The 14,953-nt window shown below is 37.8% G+C and overlaps 1 protein-coding gene across 5 annotated transcripts; it reads right to left on the bottom strand.

Moving 5' to 3' along the window:
- Positions 1 to 270: 270 nt before the first annotated feature.
- Positions 271 to 14,693, bottom strand: dcun1d4 (DCN1, defective in cullin neddylation 1, domain containing 4 (S. cerevisiae)). Of its 5 annotated transcripts, XM_065257137.2 has the most exons (12): positions 14,176 to 14,537; positions 12,707 to 12,777; positions 10,597 to 10,630; positions 7,824 to 7,911; positions 6,765 to 6,798; positions 6,431 to 6,519; positions 5,803 to 5,873; positions 5,634 to 5,725; positions 4,305 to 4,413; positions 3,502 to 3,606; positions 2,024 to 2,126; positions 271 to 1,905 (listed from the first exon to the last, which is right to left on the bottom strand). In XM_065257137.2, the coding sequence occupies exons 4-12, from the start codon at positions 7,855 to 7,857 to the stop codon at positions 1,850 to 1,852; spliced, it is 693 nt and encodes a 230-aa protein (XP_065113209.1). In that variant the 5' UTR covers positions 7,858 to 7,911; positions 10,597 to 10,630; positions 12,707 to 12,777; positions 14,176 to 14,537; the 3' UTR covers positions 271 to 1,849. The 5 variants fall into 5 exon arrangements, with proteins under 5 accessions (XP_065113209.1, XP_065113206.1, XP_065113208.1 ...); XM_065257134.2 differs by lacking the exons at positions 6,765 to 6,798; positions 14,176 to 14,537 and adding an exon at positions 14,604 to 14,693; XM_065257136.2 differs by lacking the exon at positions 6,765 to 6,798 and having other exon boundaries at positions 14,176 to 14,528.
- Positions 14,694 to 14,953: the final 260 nt, after the last annotated feature.

Raw genomic sequence — 14,953 nt, 5'->3', positions numbered from 1 at the left:
GGAACATCTCAACATATGAGGTTACAGGTGTGTTTAAGCTCTAAATACCATCACACAATCAAGTTTCTCATAAAGCGTTAGGACTGCATGACAGCGGATACCAAAATTAAGCACAAAACGTCCACCTCTACAAAGACCTGTACAAAAAAACAAAAGCAAGTGGCAAAAATAAAACAAATTGTACAAAAGGAAAATCTCATTCATTCACAAAAACGGCTCTAATTGCAGAATGCATGCATGCGTTTTTTCTTGTTTAGGTGACAAGTAAGCTTCACGCCACAGCCATAGACAAAACTTAACACGTTTTACAAACGTAACTAGAACGTTAAATAGTTAGCTAGGCATAGGTCACTATTGGTTAAGGTGATCACATTTGTCCACAAGACCTGTGGAAGAGGGTGTGGCCAAAGGACTTTCAGCGCTTGGGGCAGACTGTCTATTTCTATTTATTTATTGTGGCAATCTATTACAAAAGTGCACTTTAACCGCTTTCTTGTTTCCTATCTTCTTTCCGTCACTGAGATCTCTCAATCTATTTTGACATGAACAACGTAGTTACATCTTGATCATGGACAAGACTAAAATGATATCAGACACATGATCAAGTGATACAACGAATGTAAAAACCTGTTTTCCGTAAAGAACCTGCTCGTACTCTTTGGCAAGATGGTCGTAACTGCTGAGATGTGTTGCCAATGTGCATGTTGGGTGTCAGAAATGATAACTGGCTTTTTTGCTGTATGTAATGTGCTATATTTTAAAAGGAAAGACACGTACACTCATTATGTAACTAACCTGACCGCATTCCAGTAATTAATACATCTTCCCAAGCTACTTCAGATCAAAGTCTGTAGCTATGGAACAGAGGGGAAGTAGGTGAAGTTTACACAAATGTTTTTCTCTTTCTATACAATTGCACCATTTTATTTTATATTTGCAAGCCATATACTTTGCAATATTTCATGCCTGGAACATACATGTACTGTACAGTAGTTCTACAGTATATTTTGGTTCACCTCTAATACATGTAGACAGTCTGGCAAAAGTACCGAATAAGAATCTCGTTATCAATATTAAGACATGTAACGGGTGCTGGGTTACTGATACCCTTTCCATTTTAGGCATTAAGAATGTCACTTAAAGTACATGCTTGCTTGTAGTGCATTAAATAAGTGCCAACGAAACGTGGTGAGACGTGTTAAAATAAAAGAGATGATAAAGGTCACTGTTGTACTATGGTAACATGCCGACTCACGTCATCCTCCAACATGGAAGCCATAGTAAACAGTTTTTTTTTTGACCATACCAGCACAGCGACACCATCAAAGGTTACTTCAGTCAACAACCAAGCAGATGTTCTTATTCTCTCCTTCCTTTCTTAAGACCTCAGACAACATGGGAGTTTTATCTACCCAGCCTTGTGGAGTATCAGAATTCATCCTCCACACACAAGAGCCTATCGAAACATTCACAGCAATATGAAACATCACAGTGGGGTAGGAAGGCAGCCCAAAGGCTGGCCTTGTGCTTAGCCACAATGCATTGTGGGCTAGAGGGGCATTAGGTGGAGTTGGTGGGATGTTGTTTCTACAACACACAACCACCAGTGACCCTCCTATAGCCCCGGCTAAAAGGGCGACATACAAACATGTGCATTATTAATTACATTCTATGCAAACACTCATACGCTCGGCCCTCACCGCCAGGGGCCACCAACAGTGTGTCCCGAACACTTCGGTTTTCATTTGTACTTTGTCGTCTAGATGTTTGTTTCAAAGCTGTTTCTTTCATGGTGATTTTGTTGGCGATTGATTTCTAGTTGGTGATGGTGTTGGCGGAAAAGTCGTCGCTACGACATTTCTCTGTCTTTATACCATTCCACAAACTCATCCAAAAGCACTGGCCCTGAACAGAGACAAGCGAATGAATAAACAAATTGGCTGTTGACAGCTGGAATGTACAAAACAACTAACTGAGAATGTATTTATAGAGAAATGTTTTAAGTGAGTGTGCTTATACTTACAAGCCCCATCCTCGTCATAGTTACTGAGGTCAAGGTTGATAGTCCTACTGAATTCTAGAACATTGCACCATTGATCTTTATTTATAACCTTATACTTAGATTGCTGTGGGGAAAAGAAAAATTTTAGAAACTTTTAACAGTGATAAATAGACAATCATGTGTATAATTACTTAAAAATAAGAAATCTTTTTAATGGGTAAATATGAATAATCAAATATGAATCTGTTTCTTTCTTACAACATTTTGCTGAAATGGTCTGTAAATGAGTTCAAAATGAAAAGCCAAAAACATGTGTCCAACATGCCTCAAAGGCTCTCCTGATTTTGGCAAGTGGTTGATGTCCTCAGGGCAACATTATGTTGACCCTGGGACAACATTTCAATCAACCAATCAGATTTCAGAAATAAATTTACAGTTTGTTTCAAGTTTAAGCTTACAACCAGGATTAGCTTCGAGATATTTTCGATTAATCGTTTTTTTTTACGTGGTCGGTTTTAAAATCGATTCTCAAAGAGCAGAATAAATGTTTTTCTTTCATATTTATTTCCGCAAACATTGAACGTAACATTAACGTTAATCTAATTACGAGTCTTCCTCACTAGATGTCACCCTCTTTTTTGCATTGCGCGATGTTACAAAGGAGCGAGAGGCGAGCCTGTCATTCATTCAGTGCTTAAAATTCCAGTTTCAGGTGCTTCATCGACATGGACCCCACCTTCACATAAAAAGTCAGAGGTATGGAAGCATTTTAGATTTCGCAAGCAAGACGAAGACGATAGTGTTGTGGCTTTTAATTTCTTTTCATTAATTACCCACTTGTAAACTGCTGTTCACTGTGTTTTTTTATTATTATAGTATTTGTATTAAATCTATATTCATTGAGTTGAATCAATAAAATGAATCAAAAACCGACCAGAGAACCGGAATCAAAAATTGAATCGTGAATCGAAATCGAATCGATTGCTTGTGAATCGAAATCGAATCAATCTGGAACATCTGAATCGATACCCAGCCCTATTCAAGACCATTGTTTTTCACTTATTATTTCAGTCTGATTTTAGGGTTCAGTTATGGTTAGGGTGGGTGTAGGTTTTATTTACAAAAATGTTGTCCTTGGGTCAACACAATATGCTGCCCTGAGGACATCTCTCACTTGGCAAAATCAGATCGAGCTATATGAAAATTTGGTCAATACTATTTTAAAAACTTGCCATAATGCAATTTATGAAATTGGTTAAGAGAATCCGATTGTAGAGACAATAAACGTTCATGAGACTAAAAATTTGATTTTTGTTTAACATTATCTTTGGTCTCTGCACTAATTCTCATATTGTGTAATATTGTAATATTTTATATAATATTACATAATTTTGATGACTTACTATTATTCTTACTATTAACAATAACCTAACCTAACCCTAAAAGAGTAATAATAAGAAGAAAATAAATGAGTTTGTGTGTTTTAATATATTTTTTACTTCTAGAAACTGGTTAAACACTGGAAACAGTGGCCAAGTCTTCCCAAGCAGAAGTCCCAGCATGCATTTGGCAGTATTCAAGTCTAGACTCCTCTGATCCTTCTCCTGCAAGGAGGGAAAATATAATAAACATTTGACAAAACGTTCAATCAAAATAAAAATATTTGTGGAGACGCAACAATGTGTTATTGAACTGGACCCCCCCCCCAAAAAAACCTCCTACATTACAAAAACAGCACTTGTCGATTTTTCTGCACACAGTGTTTTAAAAGAAGATAGCCAGAATATAAAACTGTACTTTCAATCTTAAAATCTTTAGTCTAATGGCCATGAAATCCAGTATTAGCATAAGTTTAATGATCAATACAGAATGAGCACAGACATTAGCAATTCTGTTTTGTCTAGGAATGTAACTTTATCCATTCAAGGTTGCCACAAGCTATTTATTTGTCTCCTCCACTTTACTGGCCCTATTGAATGGCTGCAATAAGTGGCTCACTCCGCAAAGCTCAATTCGCTTCACAGTTTGTACCTAGAAAGTGAATAAAATAGAAATCAACTATCTGGACAAGAGATGCTTCTGCTGCGCAAAGATATAAAGTTACTTAAAATAGCAGCATCTCTCTCAGCAGTCGCGAGCTTGTCTGCTGCGCATGAAAGATTGTGATGAAGCACGCAGGGAAAACAACTAATTGAGACGACCCAGATGGCAACCAGTAAACCAAACATTGTGGTGTTTGTAGTTTAACAGATGATTATAGGTGTTGTTCATCAATTATCTTTTCTGACGTTTATGCACTCACCCTGGCAAAGTCGAAGGCATATCGGTAAATGAGTTTGAAACTGGTGGCGTCAATAAGGACAGACCTCAGGTAGTCTAAAGAGTTCCTGAGTTTTTCAGTAGAGTCACACCTGCATAGAGAAAATGTGATGGTTAAAGCAGGAAAAGATTGAAGATACTGTCCTCTTAAACAGGTTTATTGGGGACTTAGTGTAGCTAACTACATTTAAAATAAGTAGTGTGACTGCAATGAAATTAAGAAAAAATTACTATTCTCAAAAATAAGCAGCATGGGAAGTTTTAAAGGTTAAGGGGCGGTTTTCCGGACAGGGTTATATTATAAGATTAATCCAGGACTAGCCCTTAGTTTTATTAGTACATTTAATTAGTTTTTACAAACAAACGCTATAAAAAACCAATACTGGTGTGCATATTCAGCCAAAACAATGTCAATGATATATGTTAAGAAATGTCAGTAAAAAGCCTTTTAAATGAAAGAAGTTCAAACATGCATTTTAATCTGGGACTAAGATAAACCCTGTCCACGAAAAGTAGCTTCCCAAGCAGTGTTACCCCGGATTTCCACCGACTGCGGAACGGCTGCGGATCCATTGCGGAACGGCGGCGGATTCAATCGGTTTCCATTCAAGTCAATGTCTGTATTTCTACTGACTGCGCTCCGAATCCGTCACAGCTCCGGCCATCCGCAGCCATCCGGCACAAATACGCAGAGCTTCTATTTTTGACGGATGCCGGACAGCTCCGCAGGGCGGAGCCATGACTTTATCGCGTGATCATACCTGAATTCGCGAGATCTCGTGTTTTTTTCCTTTGTTAAATCTTTGCAATACAAACATTACAAAGTCATTAATATAGAAACAACAAATAATAGACAAGAACAGAGCTAGGGGTAGTTAAATGATAAAGTATATGGTATAATAAATACATTAAAGATAGAGCATAAATAAATGGTTTTAGCAGCTTTCTAATTTTTTGAATTTTGGATGGATTTGATGTACTGCTCTGTCTACGCAAGATCTCGTGTTGTGATCTGGGCTGGTTTGTTAAAACGTCATAATTCAAGTCATAATTGGTGGAGACAGAACTAGGTATAGCGCGATCATCACGTGAATTTGCGAGACCTCATGGGTCCTCGTCACTTCAGCACGCAGCCGCTCTGCAACCAATACGGAACTGGTGGGTATTGACGGACGGCCGAGTGCGGAGCCGTAACGCAGCGAAGCAGATCTGCAGCCGCTCCGCAGTCGGTGGAAATCCGGCGTTAAGCAATGTGTGGTATAGAGGAAGGGACTTATGGTATATATGGAAGTCCATGTTTAGGCAAACATACTGCAATGAGCCCATTCCCTTGAGCCACTCCTGTAATGTGAAGTAACCCATACTCTGTGCATCAAGTTTCCAGGCCAATACCAGCATCACCACCTGCATACAAACATTACAATAACCACTGATGTATATAAGAGTGAGATTAAAATGCATATTAAAGTCATATCACTTACATTCTCTGGTTCCACTCCAATGTCCTCACAGAATTTCTCCATTCCCTCTGGTCCAACAACATCATCACATCCTGAACACATGCACACACAATTCCTGACTGATCACAATTTTTTATCAAAAATAGTAGCATTTCAAAAATGAATAAATTGTATTGCAAATTAATCTAATGAATGTTTAAAAGACAGAATTTGGAAATAATAATGCCAAAATGTAGTTAAATAAACTTTTTAACGGCAGCATATTTACAACCATATCAATGACAATAAAGGTATTTTATTAATTATGTTATATCACATTAACATCCAAGGACCACATTAATCATAATTTAGTTTTAGAACCAAAAATCTATAAAATGATGATAAAAACTCAATGGGGCGGTTTCCTGTACAGGGCTTATCCCAGTCCCAGACTCAAATACATGTTTGAGCTGCTTTCATTTCACAACACCCAACACTGACATATTTTAACATATCAGTACCCTTGTTTTGTCTCAAGATGCAATCAAATATAGTTTTTTATAAGGTTTGTTTGTAAAAACTACTTAAATGTCCTAAAATAATAAGGCCTAGTCCTGGATTAATCTAAACCCTGTCTGGGAAATCGCCCCCTCATCTTATAGATTTGCACCTGCATATTCATAGAACCACTCCAGACATCTCTTGCTAGAGAAAGCCTCAGCCTCTTGGATTTGTAATGTCTCCTGTTTTCTGTAAACACTGAAAAACAAATGGCAGGACTGAGAAGAGGTCATTTAAATACATACAAACACGTGAACATACACAGACAGACACATTATGGGCACGTTCACATTACACAAAAGCCCCACCATATAAACATTGTGATTATATTGCAAACTATTGTAGTCTGATCTGTGATATGATACACATTAGCATTTTTTGCTGCTTTAAAATCATGGCTAAAAAATGTATGAGTAAAAAATATTCAAGTTTTCGTTTTGTACCTGTACTTGACAATGGATTCAGCTCTTCCTTTGTCTTCAAAACATGAGAAGCCACATATTTAAAGTAACTAGCATTAACATATAAGCTGTGTCCCAATTCGTCCTACTTTCTCCGGGCTGCGAAGGGTAGAACGAATGGAACAGCCTAGGCTATCCCGAGATTCATTGCGCACCTGTAATGGCTAAATATAATGACTGGATATTTTAAAATAAACAGTGTGTATTTAACAGATTAAAGGCTCTTGTCACTGTTTTAGTATTATACTTTTTTTTTTGTATAAATAATATGCTGTGTATGTTGCGTATATTTACACGGTTGGTTAATTTGATTTACTGTTCGACAGGTAAATCAACGTGACATATTTTCTTAGTAAAATAATAATAAAATAAATATATTTCTGGTTACATATTTATTTTAATAAGTCAGACATGTCTCTGCTGTGTCCTGCTGACAGGCGCGTTGGGCACGTACAGCAGGTGACGAAACTATATGGATCCTCCGAAAGCTATCTGTATCATTTCAGTTCTCTTCGTGGACTTCGCAGGCTGCGACCTTCAAAGATCGAGTTTTAATCTTTGGAAAATGCATGCTTTCTTTGAAGGATTCAGCCTTTGAATTGGGACACAGCTATATGGATGTAGCAGCAAGAATGTTTGTAGACATACAAAAGTTAAAAACTTTACGCTCCTAATGCACCACACCAAAGCCAACCACCTTCTCAAATACAGTTTACAAAACATGATGTATAAAACATTGTATAATGAACCCGTTTAAAGTATGTGTAGTAGACTATAGTCAGAATCGAGCCTCATTCTTGCAATTTAAAGCCTGCAGTACATGCAGTACATATCTTGCTGCAGCCAACTGCTATTTCTGTTCAATTTCAATTCATTTGGTGGCCTTATTTAGCCTTCAGTCAAAATCTGGGCAGATGATGGCAATGCATGCTAAGTGTGTTGAAGAAAAAGGAAACAAGAGGAAGGTCATGACAGATGGAAGGATAGACGGGGAAATACTGGAAAGGTTGATGAATGGCAAGGTGAACATTTAGGACATACTTGTCCTGTCTGCTTTTTTTGGCAGACAGGTCATCTACAGCAGTGGGTCTTCTCTTTTTCCTGGGGGGCATAGCTCTGGAGCAGCAGGCTAGAGGGAGAAATGGAAAGATGAAAAAATCACTTATAATTGTTCCCTCCCTCAAACCTTCGTGAAACAAACTTTTTTTAAGCATCAGAACATTTGCATCAGAAGTCCGCAAGCTCAGCACAGTTTGTGCTTTAAATATGAGAATGATGATATAGTGTGACCCAAGAGATATGTATACAAATACATTTACAATTACATCATATACAAACATAGAGAGGCATCACACAGGACTTGTGATCAGAGCAAAAAAATTATAAATATAAATCAACAGCAACACCACGAAAATAACTGAATCACATTTGATGTTAAAGTTCACTTATTTCATTGCTAAAAAACAACGTTATTTTGTGTATTAGGTATGATACATTGTGTTTGCGTGGTATATGGTAAAAAACACATTATTTTCCACATACCGTACATTTTTGTAGCTCCAGATATCCTGCCTTCCTCAAAAGTTTGATTTTGTATAAAACTCATTGATCTGAAAAAGCGCTGTGTCCCTGATTGGCCAGCTTATCTGTACGTTGTGATTGGCCTGAATACCTCTGACGTCAGCCGGAAATGTGACGCTCCTTACCATGTTTAAAAGATTCGCTCTTAATGCAATGCTGACAGGAGTTAATTTACAGGCTCTGAGAAATTATGAAAATGTCGGTCTTGTTCACGTAAACAGACACAGGAAGTAAACTGTTGCCTACAATCCATGTGTTTGTTGTAGTCCAAGAAAAGAGATTTACGTTGGAGACGATAACTCGTGTCATCGTTTACCTTGGGGTTTGTACCTTTCGCATATCGTTAACATGTACTAATACACACGTACACACCAAAGGAAATGTAAAATGTGAATCGGACCATAGTTGCTCTTTAAGACATTTAGCTACATACAGCAAGATGCTGAACCAATGACCCCATTCACACCTGGCATAAAAACATTACATACTCAACCATACACTCTAAAAACAAACGGTGCTATATAGCACCAAAAGTGGTTCTTTGCTCGTAATCATAGAAGAACCGTTTTTAGTGCCATATAGCACCGGTGAAGCACCAGTGAAGCACCTGTGTAGAAACATATAGTGCTATGTAGAACCATATGTGGTGCTATATGGCTCCTATTTGGTTCTACACAGGTGCTTCAATGGTGCTATATGGCACTAAAAACGGTTCTTCTATGATTACGAGCAAAGAACCACTTTTGGTGCTATATAGTTTGTTTTTAGAGTGTATGTACCACAAAGTTTCAATGCTGCCAATTTTCTGTATCCTAGGGTGTACTCATACTATGCGTACCATACCGTACCACCTGCAAAATTAATCTTGTCAGTGAACTACGGCTGTATAGTAAATGCTGCTCCATCTGAAAGCAGGTGATTTAGTACTAATCACGGAACCGGCTTTACTGATGAGATGTGCATGATAATCCCCATGCGATATATTGCCAAGCTCTAGTCTGACCCTAGCTCTCCAGTCTAGTCTGAAGTACGGTTCGTTTGGTGATCACTTTGTTCCGTACCACTGTACACTTAAGCTTACCCTGGGTACGCTTTGCAGAGGTGGTCTCTGGTACAGTTCACTTTGATTCAGGGCCGGGGCGCTCGATAACTGCGCCACAGTATGAAACTTCAGCTGTCACTCTAAAACATTCTGACAAGTGTACGGGGCTGCAGACTCCACACACGTTGGTGCCGTTTACATTGCCACTGGTTCGGGTCGGACTCGGGTGGGTCGGACTCAGGTCAAATTTTCTCGTGTTTGTCTCAGGTCGGATCTTTCTTTTAAAAAAACGTATTTATGCCCGTCGGGTTCGGGTATAAAGTGATCTGGGTCATTTCGGGTCGGGTACATTTCTTTGGACTCGAGAAGACCTCTACTCTGTGGCGGACGGTGACTTCTTTTTTTGATGGTGCACAATGCGAAGCTCGTGAAAAATTTATTTAGCACGTCATCTGAAAATATGTGTTCAGCGCGTAATGTGAACCTATGAGCATCATGTCAAAATACATGCCTGCTTCAGCCCCTTCGAATGGGTTTATGATAATAGAGATGCTCACATTTGCCAGATACTCCATTAATCTTATGTGTAATCAGAGATTAGCGTTAAATTAGTGTCTTGCAAGTATTTTGTGAATGTGAGTGTTCTCTTTTATCATAAACCCTTTCGATGCATGTGCAGCAGGAACATATTTTGACATGACGCATGATGCACATAGTTCACATGACGTAATGAACACGTTTTGACATGACGAGCCACACACATAACACTCCCAACATATATTTTGAATTCTCGCCCCTCAGAAGAGAAGTCACTGGCCGCCATTCACTCTGGTACGTTCTGATTTAATATAATATAAGTGCGCATCTGATTAGATGCTTTACTGAATAAAACAAAACATCAAGCATATTTTCTATGTATGTGATGCTTTTTCAACATGCATTTACAATGACAAAAATAATGTATGAATTCACAACATTGGAGACATTCTTTCTTAAAATTTCATCACAAGTGGTCTACATAAGAGAGATTTGAGACACTTTAGCAAGTGTAAATGACAATCTCACCTGACCACTTGTGATCAGATCACCTGAGACAGATCTTAATATCAGGTGCAAATATAACCATAGTTTTTGTAAATACGGACACTGGAGAGTGAGAAAAGACATTCTGGTAAAATATGAGGTCGGTACCTGTGGTCTCTGAGCCGACGTCTTCTGTCAGGTTCTGCGAAAAGAAAGAAGCTGCTTTGAACACCCACCATGCTCATCTATCTCACTTAACATTGTGCAGCAAAACAGTCTTATTTTCCTGAGCCTATAACCTTTGCAGATGCTGTCAGTGCAGCTTTCTAAGCGTAAGATGTTATGGAAGAGAGTTCTTGAAAGAAGATAATGTAGAGCACAATTCTGTCAGAATCAGGGTTATGAGGGTAGGTTTTTAAGTAAATGACTGTTTTGATCAAAGGTCAAATCTGGAGTAAGACAAACTCCACCATCCCACAATGATATTCAACCAATATACAAAATGCCGGACAATTGTAAAAAAAGCACAGTCCACACTTGCATTAATCTTAATATAAGAATAACATCAACTGGCCAAAAAAATGGCAGATTTTATAACATGCCCTCAACAGATTCAGTTGTCTTCACATTTTACTATAGAAGGGAAGTAATATCTGACAAGGGTCATAAGTCGTCTACCACCTCTTACAATGCTGCAGATTTTTCCTCTTTAAAATTTGGATGTTTTAACCATTTGGAGGCTGAGCATCACACTCTGTAGCTACATTTACATGCAACCAAATAATCAGTTTGTAATTGTATTGATGGCTTAATCGTATGCAAATTTCAATCGTATTGAAATGGGTGGTGCAGTACGATCTATGATCTGATCAGCAGGAAAAAAGTATGCATGTAAATGCGTGAATCGTAGTATTCTCTCAATCAGATGCAAAAATACATTGTGCACATGTGCAGAACATGTGTGCTTAAGTTCACATCTTATATTTATCTCTAATTTATGTATCACATAATTCTCATCACAGAAAAATGCAATAGCAAGACAATGGCAACACATTATTAAGGTAATGTGGTCACGCTCTTTACATTCTATGTACATTTATGTGTACTTTCGATTAGGATACATAAAGCAATAAAATAGCGTTGTGCCTTTTGAAAAGTTTGTTTTCATTGCCTATATTTGATAACTTTTTAGGATAAACTTTCTCCAACTCAGCTCTGTACATTTATCCAGAGTTAAAGCGTGAACTCGTGAGAGATGCTGTGGGCTGGGTGGCATTGCCAGGTTCTTCTGCTTTTTTCGATTTCAGATTTGACTACTTTTTAAACTGTCTCCGCGGGTTATTGTTTTCTGCAGGTAACAGATGCAAGGATTTCGTTCATTAATATTGGTATGTGGACTGTTTGTTTCATTGTGATGCTTTTAGGCTAGTTTTGAATGTCTATTGGGATGGTTTTGAACCCTGGTTGTGCGCTTGCGCAGACATTCGGTTCATGTTCATGTTTAGGGTGCATGTAAACTGTATTGGCAGAACCTTCAGTTGTATTAAAATTCAGTTGGATTGACAAAATTTTGTGTATGTAAACATAGCCATTGACACATCTTTGCCCAACAATGTTCACTACATATCATCATAATCACAAATTTTCTTTCGCAGGATTCTACTTCATCAAAATTATTCAACTAACAAATAAAAATGTTTAGGGTGAACCTTGCCTAAACCTGCCTTACACAATCGTTTTGCTAAATAAGACCCTTATGCCTCATTTGGTATCGTTTAGAGAACTTTAAAGCAGTGTTGCAATTGCATTAAAAAGCTTATTATATTGAGAAAAATACTGGAATGTTTGCCTCAACAAAAAAAAATATTTTTTCCCCGACTGAACAAAGAAAGAAATAGTCATCTTGGATGACATAGGGGTGAGTAAATTACCAGGATTTATTTTAAGAAAGTGGAGTAATCCTTTAACTTAATTAATTTAGACTTAAATAAAGTGAAACATTAACTTAATTGTGATACATTTTCACACTGGTAAACTTTTGTATGGACGGGAAGGCAAATATATTTTGGGAGGCATTTTTTGAATTAATTCTTTATTGACACCTACCCAAGTCATGCTAAATAAAATCATATAAAATAATCAACTATCAATGAGTTAGCGGTAAATAACAAAACATAGAAATGTGGACAACCCTGTATGCATTAATGCTCTTTGTTTATACATTGCAATTTAAAGCATTAAATTAAGATACATGCAAACATATGGAGTCCATATTTACCAGCCTGTGCAGGGTGTGGTAGATCTTGTGGATACTGGCCAGTGTGGACAAATGGGAGTTCAGCTGGAAATCTGCAAGGAAAATATAAAAACACACATCCGTTACTTCTCCTGGCAGTCATGTGTAAGATCTGATCTGGTCTGTGTTTGGGTATCTACAAGTTGTATTTGTATGTATATATGTTTTTGTTCACATTATTAAATCCCTCATTAGATGTATGTATATATGTCAAGTTAGGATGAGGTGACAAAGAATCAGCTCCAGTCAGCTTCCCAGAGACATGGGAAAACAAATGAGACCCTTTAGCGTTTATAATAATGCTAAGATAATGTATATGCACACATATATGATGCATTCAACTGCAATTTGTTTGTATTAATGCTTTTGAGACCTCAAAGCGTTTGTAAAATGCCATGATAATGCATAAGCATGCCTATAGGATGAATGTTCTGTTTGTCTTTATTACATAAACATACTACCAACATTTTCCAGATTCTTGATACTATCTACATTTTCTTACATTTTTCAAATATGATTTCGTCGTTTAGAGTTTAATTTCATCGATAATTTAATGCATTTATTAAAATAAAAAAGACAATCAAAAAAGACAATCAGCAATGCTACACTATAGAGTTGCGATCGAGAAATGACGTATGCATACTATTTATTTCGCGCAAAATATACTTCCACAATTCTTTATCGTTATTCGGGTCAAAAATTAAAGTATGGTGTTGCAGGCCTTAGTGTTTAGCACTATTTGTGCAGAAAAGCATACGAACTAGCACACGTTTCATTGCGAGATAAACGGTATAGGATTTAAGGAGTGCCCAAAATATATTTCAGTGCATAACATTAACGCATACTCGACAGAAAATGAGACTATTTGTGAACCTGTGACGCAGTTATGAGGAATGCTGGTAGATGTAAAATACAACAAACATTTAGAAAACTGTACTACACGAATAAACACCTACATGTTTTAACCATTCGCTTCCTTAGATTGTCTTCTGTCTAAATTAAGACTGTCAGACTGAATTGGACACACAAACAAAATAACATTGTACACATACAACTTGCAACGACTTTACAAAGTATCTGGAGAGTCTGCGGACTTCTGGGGGATGTAGTCTAATCGACAAACAACGCCTGCGTTTGCCAACGAAACTGTTCGACGGAATAGACTGCATTTCCCAGAATTCCCCAAATCATAATTTCAATCGGTACTCTCTTGACACTCACCCCAACTGATGAATGCGACCCAAATGGTGCAAAAGACATTTTTTTCTGTCAACCAAAAACATTTTCTTCACATTTTTGGTGTGTCGGGGAGATGTACAGTAATGCGCAAAAAAACACGCGACACGTTTGCAAGCACTAACATTTTAGACAACTGCGTCACAATTTTCACCCCCTGTATTTTTTCCGCAGCTTTCTCGAAAAACTGACCCGTTTAGCTTTCAAACAATTACCTTTTTATGCTCTTCGGTGGGTTTGCGTTACTCAATCGAGTTGTGAGGAGACGGTTGCCCTAATATTATTTGGGTATTAAAGATGATTGTTTAATCAATAGGATCAGATACATTTCTCCTGTTTTCGCGAAGTGTCTAAATACTCAAGCAAAGAAGGCTAAAATTAAATCCTTGCGATATTCCCTACAATGTCGTTGTCGCTTGCAAGCACCCAAGACATCGGAGTACAAACACAAAGAGAGCAGCTAGCTCAGAGTCAATCTGATGATCTGTATGCTCTCGGCTACTTTACTCACAAAATGCGTCAATAAAACATATAATACGCCATAAAAAATGTCACGGCGATCTGTCAGGGTGCAGCAGGTTCGCGATTGACAGCACTGGTCGGCAGGATAGGTAAAGCAATGAAAATTTACTATTGTACTTACTTGACGCATCTGAGTGCATTTTTATGAAACACACAACTGTATTTGTGTGAGTCTGCAGACCGGCCAGTGGGCTGGACACGTCAATATTATAAACGCCCACAAATGATTTAGGTGGTCGACGATTTTATTCACCACGCCCATTCCAGCTTATGATTGGCTGAGAGACGTGTTAAATATGCTGGGCAAAAAGAACTATGTATTTCCCATCTTTACAACGATCGTATTGGTTAACACTCACTAATGACTCCTCCTTTTAAAGCGTATGATTGGTTAGGAAGAATGTGTACTCCCATCAGTTATGATAGTTTCCTCGTGCACAGATGAAGACCAACCCACGATGGCATGCTATT

This window comes from Paramisgurnus dabryanus, chromosome 12 (assembly GCF_030506205.2).
Source record: "Paramisgurnus dabryanus chromosome 12, PD_genome_1.1, whole genome shotgun sequence".
Lineage (NCBI taxonomy): Eukaryota > Metazoa > Chordata > Actinopteri > Cypriniformes > Cobitidae > Paramisgurnus > Paramisgurnus dabryanus.
This window is presented reverse-complemented; position numbering and strand designations above follow the sequence as displayed.

What these genes read in the sequence shown, in the direction of transcription:
- dcun1d4 (XM_065257134.2), bottom strand. An exon ending in ATGCCTTCGACTTTGCCAGG is followed by an intron (nt 3,607 to 4,304) that starts GTGAGTGCATAA and finishes CCCTCCTTGCAG; the next exon opens with GAGAAGGATCAGAGGAGTCT. An exon ending in TGTTTAACCAGTTTCTAGAA is followed by an intron (nt 2,127 to 3,501) that starts GTAAAAAATATA and finishes TTTTCCCCACAG; the next exon opens with CAATCTAAGTATAAGGTTAT.